This window comes from Pipistrellus kuhlii, unplaced genomic scaffold (assembly GCF_014108245.1).
Source record: "Pipistrellus kuhlii isolate mPipKuh1 unplaced genomic scaffold, mPipKuh1.p scaffold_m20_p_19, whole genome shotgun sequence".
Taxonomy (NCBI): Eukaryota; Metazoa; Chordata; class Mammalia; order Chiroptera; family Vespertilionidae; genus Pipistrellus; species Pipistrellus kuhlii.
The window spans coordinates 13,393,395-13,415,977 of NW_023425504.1; the positions used below are offsets into that span (position 1 = coordinate 13,393,395).

Here is a 22,583-nt window from a genome sequence, read left to right on the forward strand (position 1 = left end):
CACATGCTTCAAACTGCTTTTCTGTAAAGCATTCATTTCTGACAATGTCAGTGAACAATTTCAACCTTAAACTCTTACTACACAAATCAGTGGCCTTATAGGTAATTGTTTTGAGTTAATTATTGTTATAAGAACAAATTTCATTTTTTTCCTCCTAAAAGCTACCTGAGCAATGAAAATACAGGATCAGAAAGCACAGGGATTTTTTTTTCTAAGATAGGTATAAAAAGGATTAGTCTGCCCTATTCCAGTATTACACCTGAGAAAACACACACGATTAAATCATTCTTTTGGAACAAGTTATACATAACAATAAATTCCAGACAGTTCTATTTAGTCACACACTAAAAAGATAATTAAATGTGACTTACTTTCTTATACTTGGCTTGGGAATGCAAAGCCCTTTCCACAGCCATAGACCATTCTTGTTCTTTGATGGATTCAAAGTAGAAAAAGGCTTCTGTACTCAAGTCCAATTCTTGGAATCTGAGAAGCAAGAGGATGTAAAAGCTATACAGATCCCATAATTACAGCTGACTACCTCCTGTCCCATTTTAAGACATTAGGTGAAAAAAAAATGGGAGAGAGAAAATTTTTATAGAACTGCTCTGCTGACCCAGGTGATGTGTAAGGATAAGTAGCTTTCTTTTCAAAAGACTCCCCATAAGTATATGTACAGACTATGCAAGATGTATACAGACACCCCTCCACAAGGGATATAATAGAGTTTTGCTTATTCATCCTAGAAATAGTAACTGTTATAACTGTCTCCATGTCTCAGTTTCTGTGAAGAATATAGTTTTCTGTAAAGAATATAGTTTATAATGTATTTCGAGATGCTTCCTTATACCATTTTAGGCATTTGTTCATTTTTGATCTCAGAAATTTGACCAACAAGTAACTCTCACTTAAGAGTCTACAGCAGGATTTTACTAAATAGTATTGCTGTTTTTTAAAAAATGGAAGGCGAAATTTCACATAAACTAACACCAAATATACAGCCAAAAGGAAAGGCCAAACGTTTTCTTTACCCAATGCAGTAGATATCAGGAGGATCCGGATCACAGTTCAGCCAAGGCTCTAACCCACTATCAGGAGACTGGCCATTCACATTCCAAGTTCCAACAAAAAATCTAATACATAATACAAAAAAAAAGTAAAAACAAATGTCAAGAATGAATGAAACAATGGAAGTTCTCTCATCACTTCTATACAATGTTATGTTCACAATAAGTCAACATAATTTCTCAAATGTTTTGCCATAATAAGAAAAACCGCCTGCATGTGGAACACAAAGGCAGCGAGCTTATTAGCTTTTACATTAGATGAATCTACAGAAAGGAGCCAAATTCTATTTAAAAAACACAAAGTTAATTGATCTGCCATATTTCTTTTCAATTCAACTCCATCCAAACTCATACTTGAAAAAAGAGCTTGTTGATGGGGAAAAGGTATCTTCATGCTGTGTGTCTAATATGGATAACTATTCTGTAAGGAGATATACTTGAATTAAAAAAACTTACTTCCAGAATTACAGGTGTCTGTAATTCTGGAAGTAAGATATAGTTTTAATGGGGAAAGCAGAGGAAAAACTCCTGATTATTTTAACTGTTTACACACAAATATAAGCATCATGGGGACTATAAGGAACTGAAGGTTTTAGCATAGGATATAGCTATGATTGAATTAGAATAAATGAGGCATAATGGGATAGCAGATGGGACTGGAATCTTGGAACAGAAGGGTACATGCTGTTCACAAATAAAGAAAAAAATGTGTTATTGCTTTGTACATTGGAATACACACCAGGCCATGCCACATCACATACCACACACTGGGTCCAGAAAAGAAGATATCAACAAGTAAGGGTGACATGAAAAATATAATACAGAGGAAAGAATATAAGACATACCTCCCCACCAAGAGGATTAGGTGAAATGTTCTTTAATTAACTACCAAAATAAGTTAAGATCTAGTGGTTATGGTGGACTTTAATTTTCCAATATTTGTGGGGGAAAAATTCAGCAGGCCAGATAGATAAACACATTTGCTTATGGACTGTGCTACGGGACAATTATCTAGTACAGTGACTTTCAATCTTTTTCATCTCTTGGCATATAAACTAATTAATAAAATTCTTCAGCACAAACAAAAATATATTTTTGCCTATCTGACGAAAAATAGGTATAATTTTGATTCATCCACACCAGACGGTTTTGTTGTGTTGGCTGTTGTCATTTTCTTATTTGATGATCTAATGGAAAAGAAGTCAGTGTCCCTGACTAAATAATTGGGTATTGCATGTTTTAAAAATTCTTGAAGTACATCAGTTAAAAATTGCTGCTCTAGTACATGTGAACTTGATCTGGTTCCCTAAGAGTAGATAGAAACATTAGTAGACATAGAATCTATCATTAGTAGTTGGAAAATCCAAGGGAAATTGTGGCATTTGTATTATTTTGGATAGACATAGGGGCTTGAATCAGCTGACCATTCCTTTTCATTATGCCTTGATTCTTAATTAAGCTAATTAAACTACAATAATACCTTAAATATCAAAAGGCCATTTTCTGTTATACTTCAGTAGTGCAAGACAGACCTACCTAAAAGTTTGAATGTTGACATACTCTTTTTCTCGCTTTGCCAGGATATGTTTGATGAGGCCTTCCCGCTTCCCAGACTGGTTATTTGGTACAAAGAGCTTCCGCATGGTATCAGTCACTTTGGGCTGTTCCTTGTTAGAAGCTTCTTTGTCACGTGGAAGCCTAGCAAATAAATGAGAAATCCAAAAGTTAAACTGCCTAAAATAGAAGTCTTCTACATGGGAAATATGTTTTGACATAGGACTTACATTCTGCTCCCTGCAGTGGGTGGGGGTGGAGGTTCCCTGTGAATCCCAATAGGCTGACTTTGTGAATTTATTTTCTTCTCCAAATTCATAGATGAAAAATTATCCTCAAATCCAAGAATCCCTGAAGAATACAGAATCCAGCATCAAACCAGGGGGCGGTGGAAGGGGGGGGGGGGGAGGAGGTAACATGCAACTTATCCAGGACAAATAGGGCTTTGCTTTGATCAATGGGTTTGATTTGAGCACTGACACATTAACTAGGGCAGTTAATTTGAACCTTAAATAATAAGAGGTAATATTTATTGAAGATTGTGCACGATGCCTGGTTGATAGTAAGGGATTATATCTTATCTTGCTTAATCATCACAAAGACCTTCTGAGGTCAGTGGTATTAAAAATCTTCCCATGTTACAGAAAAAGAAATGGAAGCTCTGAGTTGTTGAGCAACTTGACCAAGGTCATATAACTAGTAAGTTGTAGAATTTGGAATTTAAACCAAGGAAGTGTGGCCTTGAAGCTTGCATTTTTAAAACTACACTGCTAACCTGGCTCCTGAAGAGCTAACATGCCACAGACAGGATCAGGAGTGCACCTTGGTCAGCATGGACTCCATAAAACCCCTCCATAGGAATTGCCTGACACTAATATTTTATTCGCTATCTATATAAAATCTATTGACTCTGCAATGATCAAAGCAACCAGGAAAAAAACGAATCTTTTCAGTACCTGAAGGTTGGTCCTTAGTGTCTAATTTCTGGTACCAGCTGGATGAGTCCTTTTGTGCTGGAACAAGAATGTGTGAGTGTGCTGGAGAGATAAGGGTCATGGTCAGAAACTGGGGAGCCCGTCATTGGGTGGAATTTACGACAACCAAAAGCCATTCACTCAGCACTCCTCAAATGCAGGGCCAGCAGCATTCTTGAATGTAAAGGAAGAAACTAAGAAAATGAGGGCAGCTTGGGGATCATTTGGGGACAGAAGGCAGATTACACTCTGTTGTAAGCTGTCATGTCATGATAATGAAGATTCTGGAAATTGGCTCAGTGTCCTTAAAGGTGACACTTGTTCCCTAACCCATCACTGGGTTTATTCTTGAATTTTTAAAAAAGCAGCTATCAAGACTCAGGGGGTGAGGTACTTTGTTCATGGCCACTTGCCTCTGTATCAGCATGTCAGAACTTTACTCCTATTCAAATAGTAGAAAGAAAACTGCTGAGTCTTGAGTTACCTTCTTGTGCAGCAAGGATCTCCGACAGGAACTTCAAACGGCGTTCCTCATTATGGATTTCAAAGTGGCGCTCTCTGGTCCAGTCCCCCTGAATTCGAATTCTGGAGCCACCTAAAAAGAATTGAAATCCATACGTATATAGCTATGGAATACATGGCTTTCTTGGGATCATATTCTCAACTTACCAAATTAATAGGAGGAAGTCCAGATCACAAATATTTCAGACCTCTAATATAGGAAACATGTCTACCAGATCAAGAGGTTCAGTGTGATAGTGGTGGTGGAGGGTAATGCAGGGTTGGAGGGTGGTGCAGAGAGGGAAATCTAAGGGGTTGGTGAACCATGTCAATGAGCAGCCCAATATAGTGATATAATATATACTAAAATCATAGTTTCTTATGTTATGATATATTTCTCAGATGTCAATGCAGGGACTTCTAAATTCTAGCAAAAGATTAATTCTGCAACTGCCCTCTTCCCATCTCCTAGCTGGAAATTCTTACCATTTCAAATCTAGATCACATAGTAAGAGTATCTGAAGTGTGAAGAAAGTAAAAGAAATAGGATGATTATTCCTAGGTACAGATGTACCTAGGCAATCAAATTTACAAACTAATTAAAATGAGAAGAATATGGGATTGGTTTCAATTATTCCAAAACGAAGCATCTATACTTCATTACTAGCGGAAAAACATATGTCTTGGATAAACTTATAAAAGCAACACAATGACCTATGTTCATGAGTTGTCTGGTTCAAGTACAACCAATTGGAAAACAGTATAATTACAAGCAAAATTATCTAGGACTTTACAACATACAATCTCCATCTTTTCTGATGCCCTATAGTTATCATCTATATCTATCATCTGGATATGGTGATCTAGGAAACCTGTGTACTTGTTTATATTTTTATTTTAACTGATTTATTTACATCTATTGCTCTCTCATGCCCCTGGAAACTATAAGCTCCTTGACAGTAAGAGGCAGCCTGTAAGCACATGCTTTTGATGGTCTCCCAGGGTTGTCTACAACGGAGGGGTTTCTCAGGACTTAGAACTTGCAAAGCTAAGAGTAGGAATGTCCCAGGCAAACAGAGATAGTTGGTCACTTTACCGGCGACAATGACATGATGACAGACTTCGCAGACAGAAGGCATTTAATAAATGACTTTAATTGGACTCTTTCATACTTGTAAATAACAAAGATGAGAAAATGAAATGAAAATCCTAGTTTCTCATGGTAGAAATCCACTGCTGAATCTTTGACTCTTTTTTTTCCTTCTGCATTTCCTTAAGTTTCTATCTCCATAGATTTGGTGACCAGAAAACAGATAAAATAGAGAAATAAATTTTTAAAAAAAGAAGGCACCCAAGGGATCAGAAATAAGAAAATAAATGATGGTGCCACTATAAGGAGGAGATAAAGAGGGGGCATGAATAGATTGCCAATTAAGAGCAGCTGTGAGATAGAGGGAAATGCTCCTTCAGGGCACAAGTAGTCCTTTCTCATATAATTTATATTAAAAGCAACAAAAAAGAGAGAAAAGTTTCAGCATGATAGAAACTCAGAACAAACAGTCTCTCTCTTTCTCACAATCCTTGAAAGATATTTAAGCACATCTAAAAATAAATTAACCCATTTAATGGACAGAATATTCCAGAAATTGCTTACAAAATAACACTAGATGCTCTCTCCCCATGGTGCATGGGAAAGAGGACAAATTACCCCATGACCCTACCTTCTAATTGGCTCCCTTCTAAAACCTTCTGGACTTTTTGTGATCAACAAGCATACCTAGGGCCTCAACTTTTCTGAACATTCCCTGCAACTCTCAGTGGTTTCCAACTACAGCTGCATTGGAATTACCAGAGGCACTTTTAGAAAATACTGACTCTTAGGCCCCACTTCAGGCCAATAAAACAGAAACTCTGGGGGATGAAGCCCAAGCACTAGTAGTTTTTAAATTACTCCTTGAGTAATTCTATGTGCATCCAGATTAAAAATCAGACTCACCTGCCAACTGGCTGGTTGCCCTGTACTCCTCTGAAATGGAGACTGTTTGTAGCCTCCCACACCCTGTGTAATTTAAGATTCATGTCCTTGCATGTATGGGAGTGGGAGGGGGGCAATGAGGGGATATGGACACATGTAATACCTTAATCAATAAAAAATTTTGGGGGGAAAATGACTCATGTCTTTATTTGTCCTAATGCCATTTCCAGTCCATTCCCTCTTCTAGGAAAAATCCTATCTCCTTTGAGACTCACCCATTGTGTATACCGGCTTCTTCCCCTCCTTCCTCCATGAGATCATTTACTATCTTCCCAGAAACTTCTGAATCCAGGGCTCAATATCTGACACATAAGACTTCCTCTCTACTCAAACTCCTGCCTTAATTTTTGGTCCCTTCAAAATTAGCACAGAAAACCCAGCCAATGCCTTCAATTTCCTTATCCAATGACGTTGCCCCTCTACCTCAGACACCTACTCCATTAGTCCTTACTTGGACTCCCTCAGTTATACACTGGACCTTTTCATCGTAGAAACACCACCATTTCATAAATCTCTAACTCAAATAGCCCACTCTGACCTGCTATTCCTTCTACCTTACTTGCTCATATGGCAACCTCTCTAGCCCATCGATCCCTCCTTTCTCAGCATCCACTCACTCCCTTTTGCTTTCATTTCCCTTTATACCAAACAGATGCCATTATTATGCTCTGTTCCAAAAGCCCAGAACTTCCTTTCCATTCTGTTCTCTCACAGCACTTAGCTGGCAAACATCCAATCCTCAGAAATCCAACTAACTGCCTTTTCTTTATTTATACCTGAGCAACTAGAGAGTGTAACACACATACATTATATTGTAAATTGATTGCTAACCTCAACAGGGCACTCTATGATAGGGAGCAACCTAAGTTTTCATAGTCAACTAGTGTCCTACTACAATCTAGAACAATTATTTCATATCTTTTCATTTATCCTCAAACTTTGCATCCCCCTCTTCTCAAGCATTCTTATTCTAAGCTAAATGCTTTGCTTCACTTCACACTTCAGAGAAAATGGAAGCCATCACATGAAAACCTACATGTATTTGTACTAATTTTTTCCTTTCCTCCAGACATAAGAAAGAAAAGGTCACATTTCCTTTTAATTATAGCCCCTATCAAAGGCCATCTTTTCTTTGAATTACAACCCCTCTGATTCTCACAGGAATCTTACAATCATTCCTAGACACTTCCCTGGAATATTTTTAAACTGTCCCTTTCATAGGCTATTTCCCATAATCATTAAATTAAACCATATTTTAAATCCTTCCTGTTTTGAAAATAAAAAAAAAAAACTTCCTGGATCCCATATTTGCTCCAACTCTAGTCTGTATCTATATCCCCCTCCATAGTCAAGCTCCTTCAAAAAACCAAAATCGCAACCTGCTCATCTCCCATTTCTCTTTTAAATTCATTCCAATATGACTTTGGCTCCAACCACCTCTATGAAGTTGACTTGTTTTATTTTATTTTTTAAAAAATATATTTGATTGATTTTTCACAGAGAGGAAGAAAGAGGAAAAGAGAGTTAGAAACATCTATGAGAGAGAATCATCGATCAGCTGCCTCTTGCACCCCCCCCCACCGGGGATGTGCCCGCAACCAAGGTACATGCCCTTGACCGGAATCGAACCCGGGACCTTTCAGTCCGCAGGCCAATGCTCTATCCACTGAGTCAAACCAGTCTCGGCCGAAGTTGACTTGTTAAAGTCACCAATAATCTCCATATTGCTAAACCCAATGGGTACACTTCAGTTACCTCATTTGACATATTAGCAGATATCAACAGTTGATCATTCCTTGAAATGATTTCTTCCAAAGGCATGACACCATATTTATCTAGTTCCTCTCCCTCTCTTCTTTCCTCTGGTGTCTAATTTTCAGAGCCCTTTAAGGCATCTCCTTCTCTAACCTTTAAAAAATAGAGTTCCAGACGGCCCAGCGCAGGGGGGGGGGGAGGTTTCAGCGCGGGGGGGGGGGGGGGAGGGGGGCAGCGAGAACGTGGGCACCACGTAAACCCCTCCCTCCTCCGCCAGCAGGCATGGGCACAGCGGCGAGGGCTCCAGGCAAGCCTCTTCTGCCTCCTTTTCCTCCTCCTCTCCTTCATCCCCATCCTTGCCATCCTCGCCTCCTCAGCCCCTCCGCCACCTCCGCCATCTTGCCGCCCCGGGCCGCCCCACAGCCGGTAGCAGCGCAGCTCCAGGGCCTCGTCATATGGAAGGGGAATGATCTGACGATTCTCAGGGAAAAGGGGACTGGGGGGTGTGGGAAGAGACTGAACATAAACTGTGCACCTATGGATGAGGACAATGAGGGGTGGGGAAAAAAGAGGAACATCTGTAATAATATGAACAATAAAGATTTATTAAAAAAAAAAAAAGAGTTCCAGTCGAAACAGGTTTGGCTCATTGGATAGAGCGTCGGCCTGCGGACTGAAGGGTCCTGGGTTCAATTCAGGTTAAGGGCATGTACCTTGGTTGCAGGCACATCTCCAGTAGGGGACGTGCAAGAGGCAGCTGATCGATGACTCTCTCTCATCGATGTTTCTAACTATCTCTCTACCTTCCTCTCTGTAAAATATCAATAATATATATATATATATATATATATATATATATATATATACACACACACACACACACACACACACACACACACATATATATATATATATATATATATATATATATATATATTGGGTCTAGTAATAATGTCGTTTTTAAACATTAGTTTAAAATCTTGCTTGGCGTTGACTTGTATTGACATAACCTTCAAACACGTGGTATCTACAGAACGTGTGAAGTGCAATTAACAAGTTTTGCTTGAAAAAGTTTGTGTTTGGTTTGGTTTCTGTTGCAAAACTAGGGCTAAGAAGATGGCGGATGAAGAGCATATTCGACACTGCATGCTTTACGAGTTCCAATTAGGAAGAAAAGCAAGTGAGGCTGCAAAAAACATCTGTAGTGCTCTTGGTCAAGATGCAGTTAGCGCCAGAAAATGCCAGCGTTGGTTTGAGAAATTTCGCGAGGGAAATTTTTCCTTAGATGACAAGAGTGGTCGAGGCCGTGTGTCCAATTTTGATCAAGAAGCTCTTCAAGCTCTTTTGGTGCAAAATCCTCAAATTACCCAACAAGAGCTTGCGACAACTTTAAATTGTTCACAAAAAACAATTTCCAATCAATTGCGTGCACTTGGCAAAGTCCAAAAGTTTGGAAAATGGGTTCCTCATGAGTTGACCGACAACAACCGTAATCAAAGAGTCACAATTTGCAGTTCGCTCCTCTCTCGTCAAAACCGTTTGCCGTTTTTAGAGCAAATTGTTACCGGAGATGAAAAATGGGTGCTGTATGTTAATTTGAAAAGGCGGCCTCAATGGTTGGACAAAAATGAGGCTCCGCAGCCCACGCCAAAACCTGACTTGCATGCGAAAAAAGTGATGTTGTGTGTTTGGTGGAATTTTAAAGGAATTCTTCAGTATGAACTTTTACCATCTAACCAAACCATTACAAGTGCAGTGTATAGTGCCCAATTGGAAAGGTTAGCCTAAGCTGTAAGAGAAAAAGAACCCGCGCTGATTAATCGGAAGGGCGTATTTCTTCACCACGATAACGCACGACCGCATACTGCAAGAATCACTGCTGAAAAACTGCGCCAGTTGGAATGGGAAGTTCTCCCTCAACCTGCATATTCTCCTGATATTGCCCCTTCCGATTACCATTTGTTTCGTTCTTTGCAAAACTTTCTTCTTGGAAAAAAATGTAATAATGAAGAATGCCTCAAAAATGCATTGACCGAATTTTTTGCATCAAAATCACAAGAATTTTACAACAGAGGGATTAAAATGCTTCCTGAGCGTTGGGCACAAGTAGTAGAAAACAACGGCAACTATATTGTTGATTAAATTTTGTTGTATTGTTTAAATAAATTCGATTTAAAAAAAGTATTAGAAAACGACATTAATTATTACTAGACCTAATATATATATATATATATATACATATATATATATATATATATGTGTGTGTGTGTGTGTGTGTGTGTATATATATATATATATATATAGAGAGAGAGAGAGAGAGAGTTCCTTAGAGTTCAATCCTAAACCTTTCTCTCACTCTATAACAGCATTGTCATTGAACTTACTGTGATGATGGGCGTGTTCTATAACTGCACTGTCCAATATGGTAACCAATGACCACATGTGGCTAATGAGCACTTGAAATGTGAATAGTGCAACCGAGGTACTGAATTTCTAATTTTATTTTTAATTAATTTAAATAGGCACATGTAGCCGAAACCGGTTTGGCTCAAAGGATAGAGCATCGGCTTGGGGACTGAAAGGTCCCGGGTTCAATTCCGGTCAAGGGCATGTACCTTGGTTGCGGGCATATCCCCAGTAGGGGGTGTGCAAGAGGCAGCTGATCGATGACTCTCTCTCATCGATGTTTCTAACTATCTCTCTCCCTTCCTCTCTGTACAAAATCAATAAAATATATTAAAAAAATAAAATAAAATAAATAAATAAATAGGCACATGTAACTAGTGGCTACTGTACAGTATCTGATAACACAGCTCTATATGCAATCACATTCTCTCTTGGTTTCAAATACTATCTATGTACTAGAAACCCAAGCCTGAGCTTTGGGCATATATATGTATATTTACAGTAGCAAACCCAAAGCCCACTTCCTGCAACATGCTGTGTGCCTTAAAGTTTATGTATGAAGTCCAAGGATCAAGATAAAATTTGGTTTCAGTGCATATTACTAAATGGGCAGAAATAACAAAGAATTTTATTCAAATAGTTACTTATTTCCCTCCTATGATCCAGTAACTTGAACTCTGGAGAGAGTAACACATGGCTAATTTCTATGTAAGAGGCGCCAACAAAACTAATGCCACAAACTAGGTGTTTATAAGAGAAAAGGCACACTTTAATTCAATTTTTCAGCTTTGGGTAAAATACCTATTTCTACCCTAAGAACAGAATATTTCAGTCTCTTCTTTCAGCAGCAATGTCAGTCACTGCTGAGCTACCTTTGCTCAATTTTTTTAGAGTTCTTTTTGCCTTCTTTCTAAGCACAAGAAAACATATATTTTAAGTTATTTGCTCTCTTGGATATCTGCAGTAGAAGTCAGGAGTTGAGTTTACTTAACCTTTAGAAATCAGCCCTTAAGATTTCTAAAATCCAAGACTTCCAGAGAAGAGAATAATATAGTAACGCAAACCGGAAAAGCTCACCCAAACTGTTAAATGCAAATTAATAGTGCCAAGGACAGAGACTACGGGTCTAAACAAAAGTGACAAAAGTGTATACAATTCACAACTCCAAGAGCCTGGTTCCATTCATCCAAGGACTAAACCAAGAGATAAGGCAACCAGTTTGATTCAGATTCCTGTGGTCACATACTCTTTCCCACAACAATCAAACAGTGCCCATTTTCTCCCCATAAAATAGTACAATTAGATAGGCAAAAAACAGTTTGCACAGAAAGTCAATGATTTGCTTCAAACAGATTCAAATGAAAGAATGAAAATAGTGAGAAGATAATGTTCTCTCTAATAAAGGGATGCCTTGAAGGAATGGGGCTAAAATAAAAGCCCAAAATTATTTTAAGATAAAAAAGGTACGACTGGTAAGAGGGACTCTATAGCCTCCCAAAAGAATATAACAAGTAAAGAAAAACATTATTATTTAACATATAAAAATAATAAATGTATATTTTAAAAAGCTTAAAGCATAACAGCAGTTAAAAAACAACCAATGTCCTGGCCAGTTTGGATCATCATCCTATATACCAAATGGTGGTGGGTTTGCCTGACCGGTATGGCTCAGCGGTTGAGTGTCAGCCCACTAACGAGGAGGTGACCATTTGATTCCTGGTCAGGGTACATGCCCGGGGTTGCCTGCTTGATCCCCAGTAGGGGGTGTACAGCTGATTGATGTTTCTATCCTGTATCTCTTTCCCTTTCTCTCTCAAAAATCAATAAAAATGTGTTTTTGTTTTTTTAAAAAAGGTGGCGGGTTCAATTCCCAGTAGGGGCATGCATGAGAGGCAACCAATCGATATTTTTCTCTCACATCGATGTTTCTCTCTCTCTCTCTCTCTCTCTCTCTCTCTCTCTCTCTCTCTCTCAAAATCAATAAATATATCTTTCAGTGAGGATAAAAAACAAACTCATAAATCTTATGTGCTTTAAACATTTTCTGACCCTTCCTATAATGATAAATTCCATAGCAAAGATTTAATTGATAGCAACAATACTGATAGCTCAAAGTTCAGCCTTAGAAACACAGATTGTATTTTCAACTTTTTAAGAAATTCTTGTCAGCCACCTGCTTTTTCTTATGCTTAATCTAAGAAATACTTATTTGTATGGCTGCCTGAAAAAAATGGAGAATATAGGATAAGATGGTAAGATAAAAAATGTGGCAAAAAGGTGTCTTAAATAGAGTGGGTAGTCAAGAAGCTGTTTGTTGAATGAAAATTAGTTCTATTCAGAAAGATACTCACTGTTTGAAGCTATATCAATCAAAAGATTTTCTTCTGCTTCTGAGGGGGAAAAAAGAATAGGATCAGGGAAGAGAAACCAGTTCAACAAAAAGAAGTTTATGTCTAACTAAAAAACTGCTTCTTTCAATCACCACTTCTAGGTCTTAGAACACATATTTTAAAAAATCCTTTGCTTTTTTTGTTTAGCATTTAAAAAAGAATTTTAATAGTACAAGATGCTAAAGATTATGAGCAATTCAACTAAAAGAAAAACGAATTGAATAATTAACCAAACGGAATGCCTCAAAGCAAATCAAGGAATTAAAATAGTAGGGAACATAACATGTTAATTCAAGTGAAGATGAGTTTAAATCCCTCCAACTATAACATACAAATTTCATATAATGAGCATAATTTAGATAATTTTTATAAAAACCCAAGGAAGTGACCCCAAAAGCCCAGAGGTTAATTACTTTTTACACTCAGATCTAGACTCTGAAAATTTCCCAGTGATCCCATTACCTCCGCCCCTGCCCCATTTAGGAACAAAGACTACTCAAAGTTCTTTATCTTCAGGCTACAACTAGTACCCATGGGTCCAAGGCCTCCCACGCCCAAAAAGGAAGTATAAATTGGGGCAAAGTAGTCTCCATGTTCAGAGTTCTCTTTTCTCTCCAGGGCTCTCCTGAAATTCCTTCTTTACCTTTAGTGTCTAGATCCAACCCACCTCTTCCTCTCTTGCTTCCCTGGATTTGACCTACAGCACCTGCCAGACCTTCCTAGTTAGCTGCACTCTGTGTACTGAGTCCTTGGGATTAGCCTGGATCGACTGTGGCCAAATGGAGTAGACTCAGCCTTTCTAGTTCCTTCACAAGCCAGGATTGTATATTTGGCTCCATTATTCAGGCACAACAGAAGCAACTGGTAGGTACTAAACTGTTCAATATTAGGAAACATTTTTAATACTCTCACTAGCATGATGAAGCGAGGGACATTAAGACATAGCTGTTTATATGTTTGTCCTTGTTCTTCAGTAACTAATTCTTTAAAATGCAGTATTTATAGACTTTTCAAAACAGGGCACAGGTTAGGAAACAGAAAATATGAAACCTCGAAGTAACTTCCTTTTGTTATGGGGAACTACTGTGTGTGTGTACACATATTTTCCTAGATTCCTATCTAACACTGTGGTATTTCTTATTAAAAACAATACTAAGAGGGCAAAAGAGACTCTAGAAATAGTACAAAAAGGTATAGAGTTAATAGGATACTAATCTAAAGCCATCTTTGGCTTTTCTCCCTAAAGATCTGGTTTTGCAACAAAGGGTGCTACACCATGAAAAGTGAAGTGACTACAGCAACTTGTGTGGTATGCAGGTGCCTTTTTCAATGTCTCTCTCACACAGCACAAGCTGAATGGTTATGACTTCAATCTTCTCTACAATGTGGATACCATTCATTGCAGGTATTTTTCATTCTTAATACATGCTGCCTTAAAAAGTCATATCCACTTAGTATTTCCACTTGCAAGAACAAATGCTAAGAAAAGATGTGTAGAAAGATTTATGTACAGGGATATTTATCCCATTACTATTTATACTAGCAGAAAATAACCCAAATGTCAAACAGCGAAATAATTACATTATGGGCCATTCATAAAACAGAATAGTATACAACTATTAATGGCAAGGGAAAATACTCATAACATGATGGCATGCAGAACGGACAAAAAACTATATATAGTTTGGGTCCCACCAACTCTAAAAGTGTAGAAAAATGGGGAAATGTGGGTGTTTATCTCTGAAGGATGGGAATTGCTTTAGTTTATACATTTCTGTTCTTTCAAAAAATTTTATTATATACTTTTGGGACAAAGAAAAAGTTCAACGTAGTTTAAGAAAGAATCCATGCAAGGTAGAATTCAAGTTTTCCAAGGAGCTATATGTACTATATGTAAAACTATATGTACAGCTCCTACAGAATGCTTCTGTCTGATGAAGCCAAGAGACCCACCGGAAACATAATAAGTTTGTTCTCTAGTAATCAGTTTCCTTTGGAGAGCAATGTGAGATGACACAAGCAACACCTCCTACACAAACCTCCCAATTTTTTGCTGCTCATTGTAGCAGATGAAACAACACATGTTCTGTTCTCTGTCCCTAAATGTGAGGGCAGGAAGCCAAATATATCCTTCCCAGAGCTGATTTTCTTATGATTTACCAATGTCAAGGTAAATTGCCAAATGTTTTAATTTCAAACTGTGAGGGGATAAAGTGCCGAATGTGTGTGAATCCCAGCAACCCTGATACTTCACAATAAGCAGTTTGTCAATTAAACCCAAGAATGTCACTTAAATATACATATGAGTCTGTTAGCATAAAAGACTATCTACACAGGCAACAGACTATATTTCTAATCCCCAGCCTGTGAATGTCTCTCTCACACAGGGCAAGCTGAATGGTTAATGGGAGAGGGGGGAGGAGGAGGAGAGTGAGGAGGGGGGAGGGAGGTAGAGGAAATTAATTTCTGTGTTTTGTTTTGTTGTGTTTTTTCTTCTTCAATATAACCCTTCAGCTCTCTTAGACACAGCATTTATCATCTTCTCAATGGTAGGTTCATGCAAAGAGTACTATGTTTCATTTTATTTACAGTGATAAATTTAAATATGTATGGTATTACACAAGGCAATGATAACATTATAAAACTAGCTAAGCAATTAAAGCTAGTACCTTGAACACATCTAAAGTGGCTATTTATAGGAATGATATCTTGAACAAGCTGTTCCTTCCCGTGCAACTGGATTATTAACCTAGGAAACAGAAGAATGTATCAACGAATAGCTACTGAAAATTCCAAACAGTTAACAATAAAATACAGTGCTGTGTTATTACACAAATGTAGACTGTAATGATTAGGCTTGCTGTATCTTGTTCCCTGGATCTGAGCATCATGATAGCTAGATATTGCTCCAGGTCTAAAAAGATATAGTGGTTATCAATATCTGAATACCCACACTGTTCTACGCCATAAATAACACAGAATAGCCTATGTCCTAAGAACAGCTTACAATCTTAAGAGCATGAATTACAGCACGTATACCTTCAGAGTATGCATACCAGAGTGAAGAACTAATAGCAGCTAGGTGTGAATTCCATAAGGGCAGGGACTGTAGCTTTCTACCGTAGTATTTCTACCACCTAGCACAGTGTCTAGCACATAGCAATTGCTCAAGTTTATTGAATAAATGAATTAAAATTTTCATAAAATACCTCTATAATTCTATCCCCATAGCTTTTACCAAAGAATGGCTCTATCTCTTCAAAGTATACAGGTTCATGGAGGACTAAGAGGAAGTGCCCAGCCAGCTGGATCACTCAAAATAATCAGAGAGGCCAACAAGGTAGCAGGTATCACCAGACTGCACTTATATCCCTTATGTTTTTTCCTCTGGTTTCCAACTTCATGCTGGCAGTTCTAAGTAAACATTACTAAAAAACTTGCCCCCCCCACCCCAGTATAAAATGTGAGAATTCTAAATTCCTATGCACATCTGAAATATTAATCTTCATTCACCACTTATCCGTTGTGGCCCAGAATCAATGTACAACCTACTGGTAAATGGCCATTCTGAACACATTCCCACTTCCCCCAAACCTATCACTTTCAGGTGATTCTCTTTACCAGGAACACTCTTCTTCCCAAGAGCCACCTCAAACATCATCTTCCGTGTAAAACTTCCCCAATACCCCAAGCAGAGCCTGAGACCTCATCCCCTTTGTGTGCCCCTGTAATACAGCACTTATATACTCCATCATAGTTATATTTATTTCCCAAACATGTGAGCTCCTTGAAAGCAAAGACCCTATCACATTCACTTTGTCTCCTGCCTAATAATAAATATTGGTTGAATAAACAAACTAGATTAAACTATAAACAGATATGAATGTCTAAATATAACTGTTCAACATCTGCCATAAAAAATGTCATTGTTTTGAAGGGTTTGATTTCGATTTTATCATTTGGGGATATAACCTGGAGAAAAGTTGCTTAGACAGAACTAAGGGAAATAAACTAAGGAAAAGAATACGTACTGCTTTCCTTCTCTGAGCTTAATTTGCAGTGGTTTGCATTTTAAGGTGACTAGGGGAATATGGGACCCTTTCAACCTGCAAAGTTCATGAGTTGAGCAGAGTCCTAATAAACCCAGATGGAGACCAGAAACTAAATAAAGGCTGACAAAGCAAGGGTCAAGGAGGAAGAACTTACTCTGAGAAAAATGAACACATACCAGTATAATCTCAAAGTAACTAAACTAGAAACCGTGTTAAACATTAGCAGTAAAGCTTCAACTGGAATGTATTGCTAAAAACGATTCCAAAACAGGCAACACGGATGGATCTTGAAGGCATTATGCTAAGTTAAATAAATCACACAGAGCAAGCAAATATTGTATGATCTCAACAAAACCCAACAAGAAACAAACTCAGAGATAGAGAACAGATTGGTAGTCTTTAGAAGTAGGGGATAGGAGGTGGGCAAAATGTGTGACGGTGGTAAAAAGAAACACAGATTCAGTTATGGGGCTGTATTTTACATTCCCGTAACTTATTTTAAAAAACTGTAACTCTCAACATATACAAATATTGATTCTTTACACTGTACACCTGAAATGCAACCCCCACAAAAGCCCATCAGAAAACAAAGATAATCTGAGAATTTAATTCAATTCCACAAGCATTTAATGAAAATCTACATGTTAGTCACTAAATAAATTGTGGCAAGAAAGTAGGGCTAAGAATAATCACACAAAAAAATGCTACATAACCATTCCTTTTAGAACAGAAAGGAACATGACAAAACAATGGAAATAGAATTTGATACTTATCAAGCAGTATAGAGTGATAAGTTGTAAATGTGGATTCAGCATTATCCCTAGGAAATACTATGATTTGTTCAAGGTAGGTTCAAGATGAAACAACAGCTTATATCATAATCTATTTTCCTTGGATAAAAAAAAGAAAGAAATGTTAGCTTGATCCCATTTCCAAAAATCTTACTATTTTTAACTGTTAGTCTCTCATGTATATTTCTCCACGGTCAATAGAAGCAACTCCAGAACTACAGATTAAAATAGGCTTCAAGTTCTAGGACAAAAAGGCCTAAAGTAAAAAAAGTTCTGGACACCCAATTCAGAGAAGGAACTCAAGAGATAAGAATTTGAGGATTATAAATGAAATGATAGTATTGGGTGTCTCTAATAAATTATCTCTAAATAAACTTCAGACAATGTAATTCTGAGATCCTTATATGGGTGTAAATCTCGGCTATGTTACATCCTAACTGTGAGCAAGTGACTTAATTTCTGGGTGCCTCAATTTCTCTCTCTATAAAAGGGGATTTATGAAAAGTGCTTAGAAGAGTAGCTGGCACAAATCAAGCCACTGAATGTTAGTTGTTGCTATACCCCTATAACCTATGCAGACATGGAACACAAGAATTGGATTTTATGTGGGAAAGACACAAATAGTCAGGAGAGCTACCACTGCAAGTTTAAAAGTTCTTCTAGTACAAGATCAGATAGAGTGAGACTTTTATCTCAAGGCCAGCTGCTCACTCCCTTATAAGCTGAATCCTGGGCTAAGATGCTCTCAACAATGCAGCTATTTTATTTAATCCTCATAATTTTTTTTTGTCCATGAGGATCCAAGGTTCAAAAAAATGTACTGATTTGCCCAAGGGTCACATCTCTCCACCCTTTTCTAGCGTCACACAACGTAATTCTGAGAAGTGGCAGTGGTTTCAATTCACATTTATGTTAAACTGATTTGTATTAAATTGGTCTTACAGAGTTTGATGAAACCTGGGGAAAAGAATACAAGCTTCCTACATCAACAGAACTGACTAGGAAAGCCCTCGGGAAGAACTATTTTAATAAAACCAGTTGATGTCAGATAGGGTGGCACTAAGAGTCTCAGAAAAGGGCAGGATAGGCCAGCGGGAATGTCTTCTATATAATTAGATACAGACTGAGTCTGGACAACCTAAAAGCAGGGACTGAGAAAAAAAAATTGTGTTTTAGGCAGAATCCAGTGTTGGGTGATGGCAGGATTTAAGTGATCAGCAATTTTTAAACTCTAATGTCAAGAAACCTGTGAATAATCAATGAGAGGTGGCTTGAGCACACAGGGATAGATAGGGACCTATGAAATGTAATTGTCACCATAGATACTTTTAAGATGAGGCATTAGTGGCCATGGAGTGAAATCAACAGCTATAATGATAGCTTATCAAAATAATCATTTGATACATCAGTCAACAGTATTTACTGAGCTACTACATGCATGGCAGAGTAGAAGGTAACACAAAGAAAAAAAAGCCAAATGTCATTTCTATTTCTGCACATTTCATTACTTTTTCTCACAATCAATAAATGAGGCACTTAAACCACTACATTAAACCATTACTGAATTAATGAATATGCTTCTAACCAGTGGACTAAGCAGGTGGGGAGACTGGAGGAACCAGTTGAATGGGGTTAAGAAAAGGCACTTCTGTCAAGGTTAACAATGAAGTGATTCTATAACACTTTTACTTTTTTGTAAACCACTCTCACGTTTATTATTCTTTCAGTTCCAACAGCAAAGGCTATACGGTACACAATTAATGTTTTTATTTAACTGATGACAGCAGGAAGGCGCAGACACCTTTATTGACTTGCCCCAGGTTACACAACTCAGTCAGTTGCAGGGGTGGGAACTAAGAACCCAGGGCTTCCTGCTTCCCTGCCCAGTGAGTCCTTCCACTGAGCCACACTTCCAGGAGCCAGCCCGCAGCTTAGGAGCTGGAGACAAGGCCCTGCGGTTAGAGCACTCGCAGATCACACCTGGCCCTGAACCTGTTGTCCAGGCGGCTTCAGTGGGATGGGAGGAAGGTGGTTGGCTCCTGTGTTTGGGGCTGGGAGGGACTGGCAGGCTACACCGTGGGAATGAGCTGTTACTTACTCATACTGCCCGTTCCTCAGGGCTAGGGTCAGGGTGCAGGACTCCTGGACATGACCCCTGATCTCCACACCCTCCACAATATGTGGGTTTTAGTCAAGGTTTAGCTCTAAAATGCGGCCAGTGAGGGGTAGACCGTGGCGGGACGGAGGGAGACTGCCGCTCCTCGGCCCGCCCGCCCTCTGTACCGGAGGCTCGGCCTCCTGCGCCGGCCCCCTCCCTCAGCGAGGCTCGGCCTCGGGGCCTAACGACTCCGGCTCCCGCCCCGCCCGCATTCCTCCGTCCCTCCGACCCCCACCCCGGCCCGGCGCGGCCTCCCCTCCTCCTTCCCTCAGGCGGATACTGCAAGGGGCTGGGCTCCGACTGGGAGCGGCGGCTCCATCCGGGCGGCCTCCTCCGGACTCGGCCGGGCGGCGGACAGCGGGCGGATCCGACGACGCTGCCTCCCGAGTTCTCCGACACGCGCGCCTCTGTTGCGTGTCGGTTAGGAACGCTCCACGCCGAGAGCGGCTAGCCGGAGCCGGGAGCCGAGAGCTGGACGGAGAGAGAGCGTCGCCTCGCGTCCCCGCCAGTTTCCCAGGCCGCCGCGGAGCCCGCCCCCTGCGGCCAACCTGCGGAACTGCAGGGAGAAACTCCACAGGATGGGGTGTTTGACACGTCCAGCATGGAATACATTTTAAATGCTGCCCTTGACTCCAGGATTGTCCTGGAGACTTTGAAAATTGCCACAGAAATAAAGCAGAGTCGTATCTATGAGGGAACTCAAAGGAGTCGGGCCAACAGGACCCACATCTTCCATTCAAAATGTCCTTATAACAGTTACAATGCGCGGTCCTGGGTATCTCTCAGATGTTCCTTCCTCTTATTCCTTCCACCCACTATATCGGAAAAATCACCGAAGTTGAGATCTTTGAGCCCTTTCCAGGTCTCCTCTATGCGGGCAACGACCAAAAGTATATCGCTGGCCCTGACCCCTTGCCTAATATACCCCATTGTTACCACAATACTGAATAACAAAACTAACTCATCATACTTTCACACAGCCACCCAGGCTTGAAACTTCAAAGCCATATTCTTTCTTCCTCTTTCTTCATTTCTCTGTATCCAATCAGTCAACAAACCTTGTTAATATTTCCTTTGGAATTATGTTTTCGCTCTATTCGCACCACCATCACTTTATTGTAAGCCATTGTGGTAGATCTCTCCTTTGACTATTTTATTCTGTTGACATTCATAAGAATATTATTCCCAGAGGAATGCTTCAGCTGATATTCATTTTTCAAGAATCTACAATGGATGATATGTCTGATTTTAAACCTAGAGTAATTTAGACAGTGTGTTATAGAGGTAGACAGACCAGTGGAACATAATACAGAGCCCCGATACAGATCACACATATATGGAAGTTGATATGCATCATGTGATATTTGAAATGAGTAGGGGGAAATGGATTATCTACTAAATGGTGCTAGGACTATAGATCATCCACAAGGAAAATTATAAAACTATATCCCTATATCACACCACAGAGGGGGGAAAGCTGTAAATTAAATTAAATTAAATCTGTAGATTAAAGATATAAATGTGAAAAGCAGATCTTTAAAACTTTCAGAAGAAAATAGGAGACCATCTTTATGACCTCAGAATATGGAATGAGAATAATTACTTAATATACTATAAGGATAAACAATAAAAGAATTGATTGAAACACTTAACTATATTACACTTCAAAATGCATGCACTCCAAGACAACATAAAGAAGTTAAAAGACAAGTCACAGACTGGGAGAACATATTTCCAATATATACACTGAATGGCCAGATTATTATAGTTTCTAAACACATAATAATCTGGCCACTCAGTGTATATCCTATATAATAAAAGGCTAATATGCAAATTGTCCCCTCGACCAGGAGTTTGACCAGTAGGCAGGCCAGCCAACCGCCCATGTCCCCTCCCCTTGGCCAGGCTAGCCAGACCCCATCCATGCATGAATTCATGCACTGGGCCTCTAATATACACTAATAAAAGAGAAACATGCAAATTAACCACCACTCTGCTATGCCAGCCAGCCTATGCAAATTAGAAGGCCAAAGACAGCGGAGTCCCAGCTACTCCAGACTTGAAGTGGCCGGGTAGGGCAGGATGCCTGCTATGAGAGAGAAGGCAGGGGGCAAAGGGATCTACAGCACCAGCACTCCAGCTACAGCAAAGATGAAGACTGCAGACTCCAGAATCTGCAGTGAAGATGAAGATGGCAGACTCTGGCTGGAGCCTGCAGCAAAGACAAAGAAGACAGACTCTGGCCTGAGCGAAGGCCTGGGTCCCAGGTGCTGGAAGAAAACCGGTGCTGAAAATCAAGGAGGGGAATGCCTATTGCATGAATCTCTTAGTGCAATGGGCCTCTAATATATAGAGAGAAGGAGTATAAGTTGGTAGAACTATTATGAAAAGGAATTTGACATCATAAAATAAAATTGTATATGTAATATAGTTCAACCCAGAAATTCCATTTCTAGCTATAGACCTGGGCAAAATTTTGCACTTTGTGCATGAGAAAGCATGTAAAATAATGTTCATTGCAGAATTCTTTGCACTCTCAGAAAAAAATATGGAAGCAAATTAAATGTCCATCAGCAGGTGAATGGATAAATAAAGCATAGTATTCATGAAGTTGGTTACTATTTTTAAATTAAAATGAATAACTCAAACTATATGTATTAACAGAGTTAGATCCCATTAAATACAATGTTGAGCATAAAGAGAATATTGCAAAACATGTACAGTATACTATTTTATAAAATCTGCAAATATTGTATGTTTTTTATGGCTATAGTAAAAGTCTATAAGCCAGGGCCGGATTGCTCAGTTAGAGCAGAGCGTTGTCCTCTGGTCAGGGCACATACAAGAATCAATCAATGAATGAGTAAATAAGTAGAACAACAAATCCTTCTCCCTCTCCC

The 22,583-nt window shown here is 39.1% G+C and overlaps 1 protein-coding gene across 4 annotated transcripts in view; it reads right to left on the reverse strand.

Annotated features, from left to right (window-relative positions):
* OCRL (OCRL inositol polyphosphate-5-phosphatase) overlaps nt 1-20,197 on the reverse strand; it is a 55,350-nt gene extending 35,153 nt beyond the window's left edge. Inside the window, exons 1-10 of one of the 4 annotated variants that reach the window (XM_036443378.2) lie at nt 19,964-20,197; nt 19,624-19,703; nt 15,352-15,431; nt 12,644-12,682; nt 4,080-4,190; nt 3,577-3,658; nt 2,852-2,980; nt 2,604-2,765; nt 1,032-1,133; nt 372-486 (exon numbers count right to left, since the gene is read on the reverse strand). In XM_036443378.2, the coding sequence (XP_036299271.1) occupies nt 372-486; nt 1,032-1,133; nt 2,604-2,765; nt 2,852-2,980; nt 3,577-3,658; nt 4,080-4,190; nt 12,644-12,682; nt 15,352-15,431; nt 19,624-19,703; nt 19,964-20,002 (939 nt within the window). In that variant the 5' untranslated portion in view covers nt 20,003-20,197. Of the gene's footprint in view, nt 1-371; nt 487-1,031; nt 1,134-2,603; nt 2,766-2,851; nt 2,981-3,576; nt 3,659-4,079; nt 4,191-12,643; nt 12,683-15,351; nt 15,432-19,623; nt 19,704-19,962 lie in introns of those variants that run through there. The other 3 variants (XM_045583537.1, XM_045583536.1, XM_045583538.1) reach the window with 3 other exon arrangements.
* Between the last annotated feature and the right edge of the window lie 2,386 nt (nt 20,198-22,583).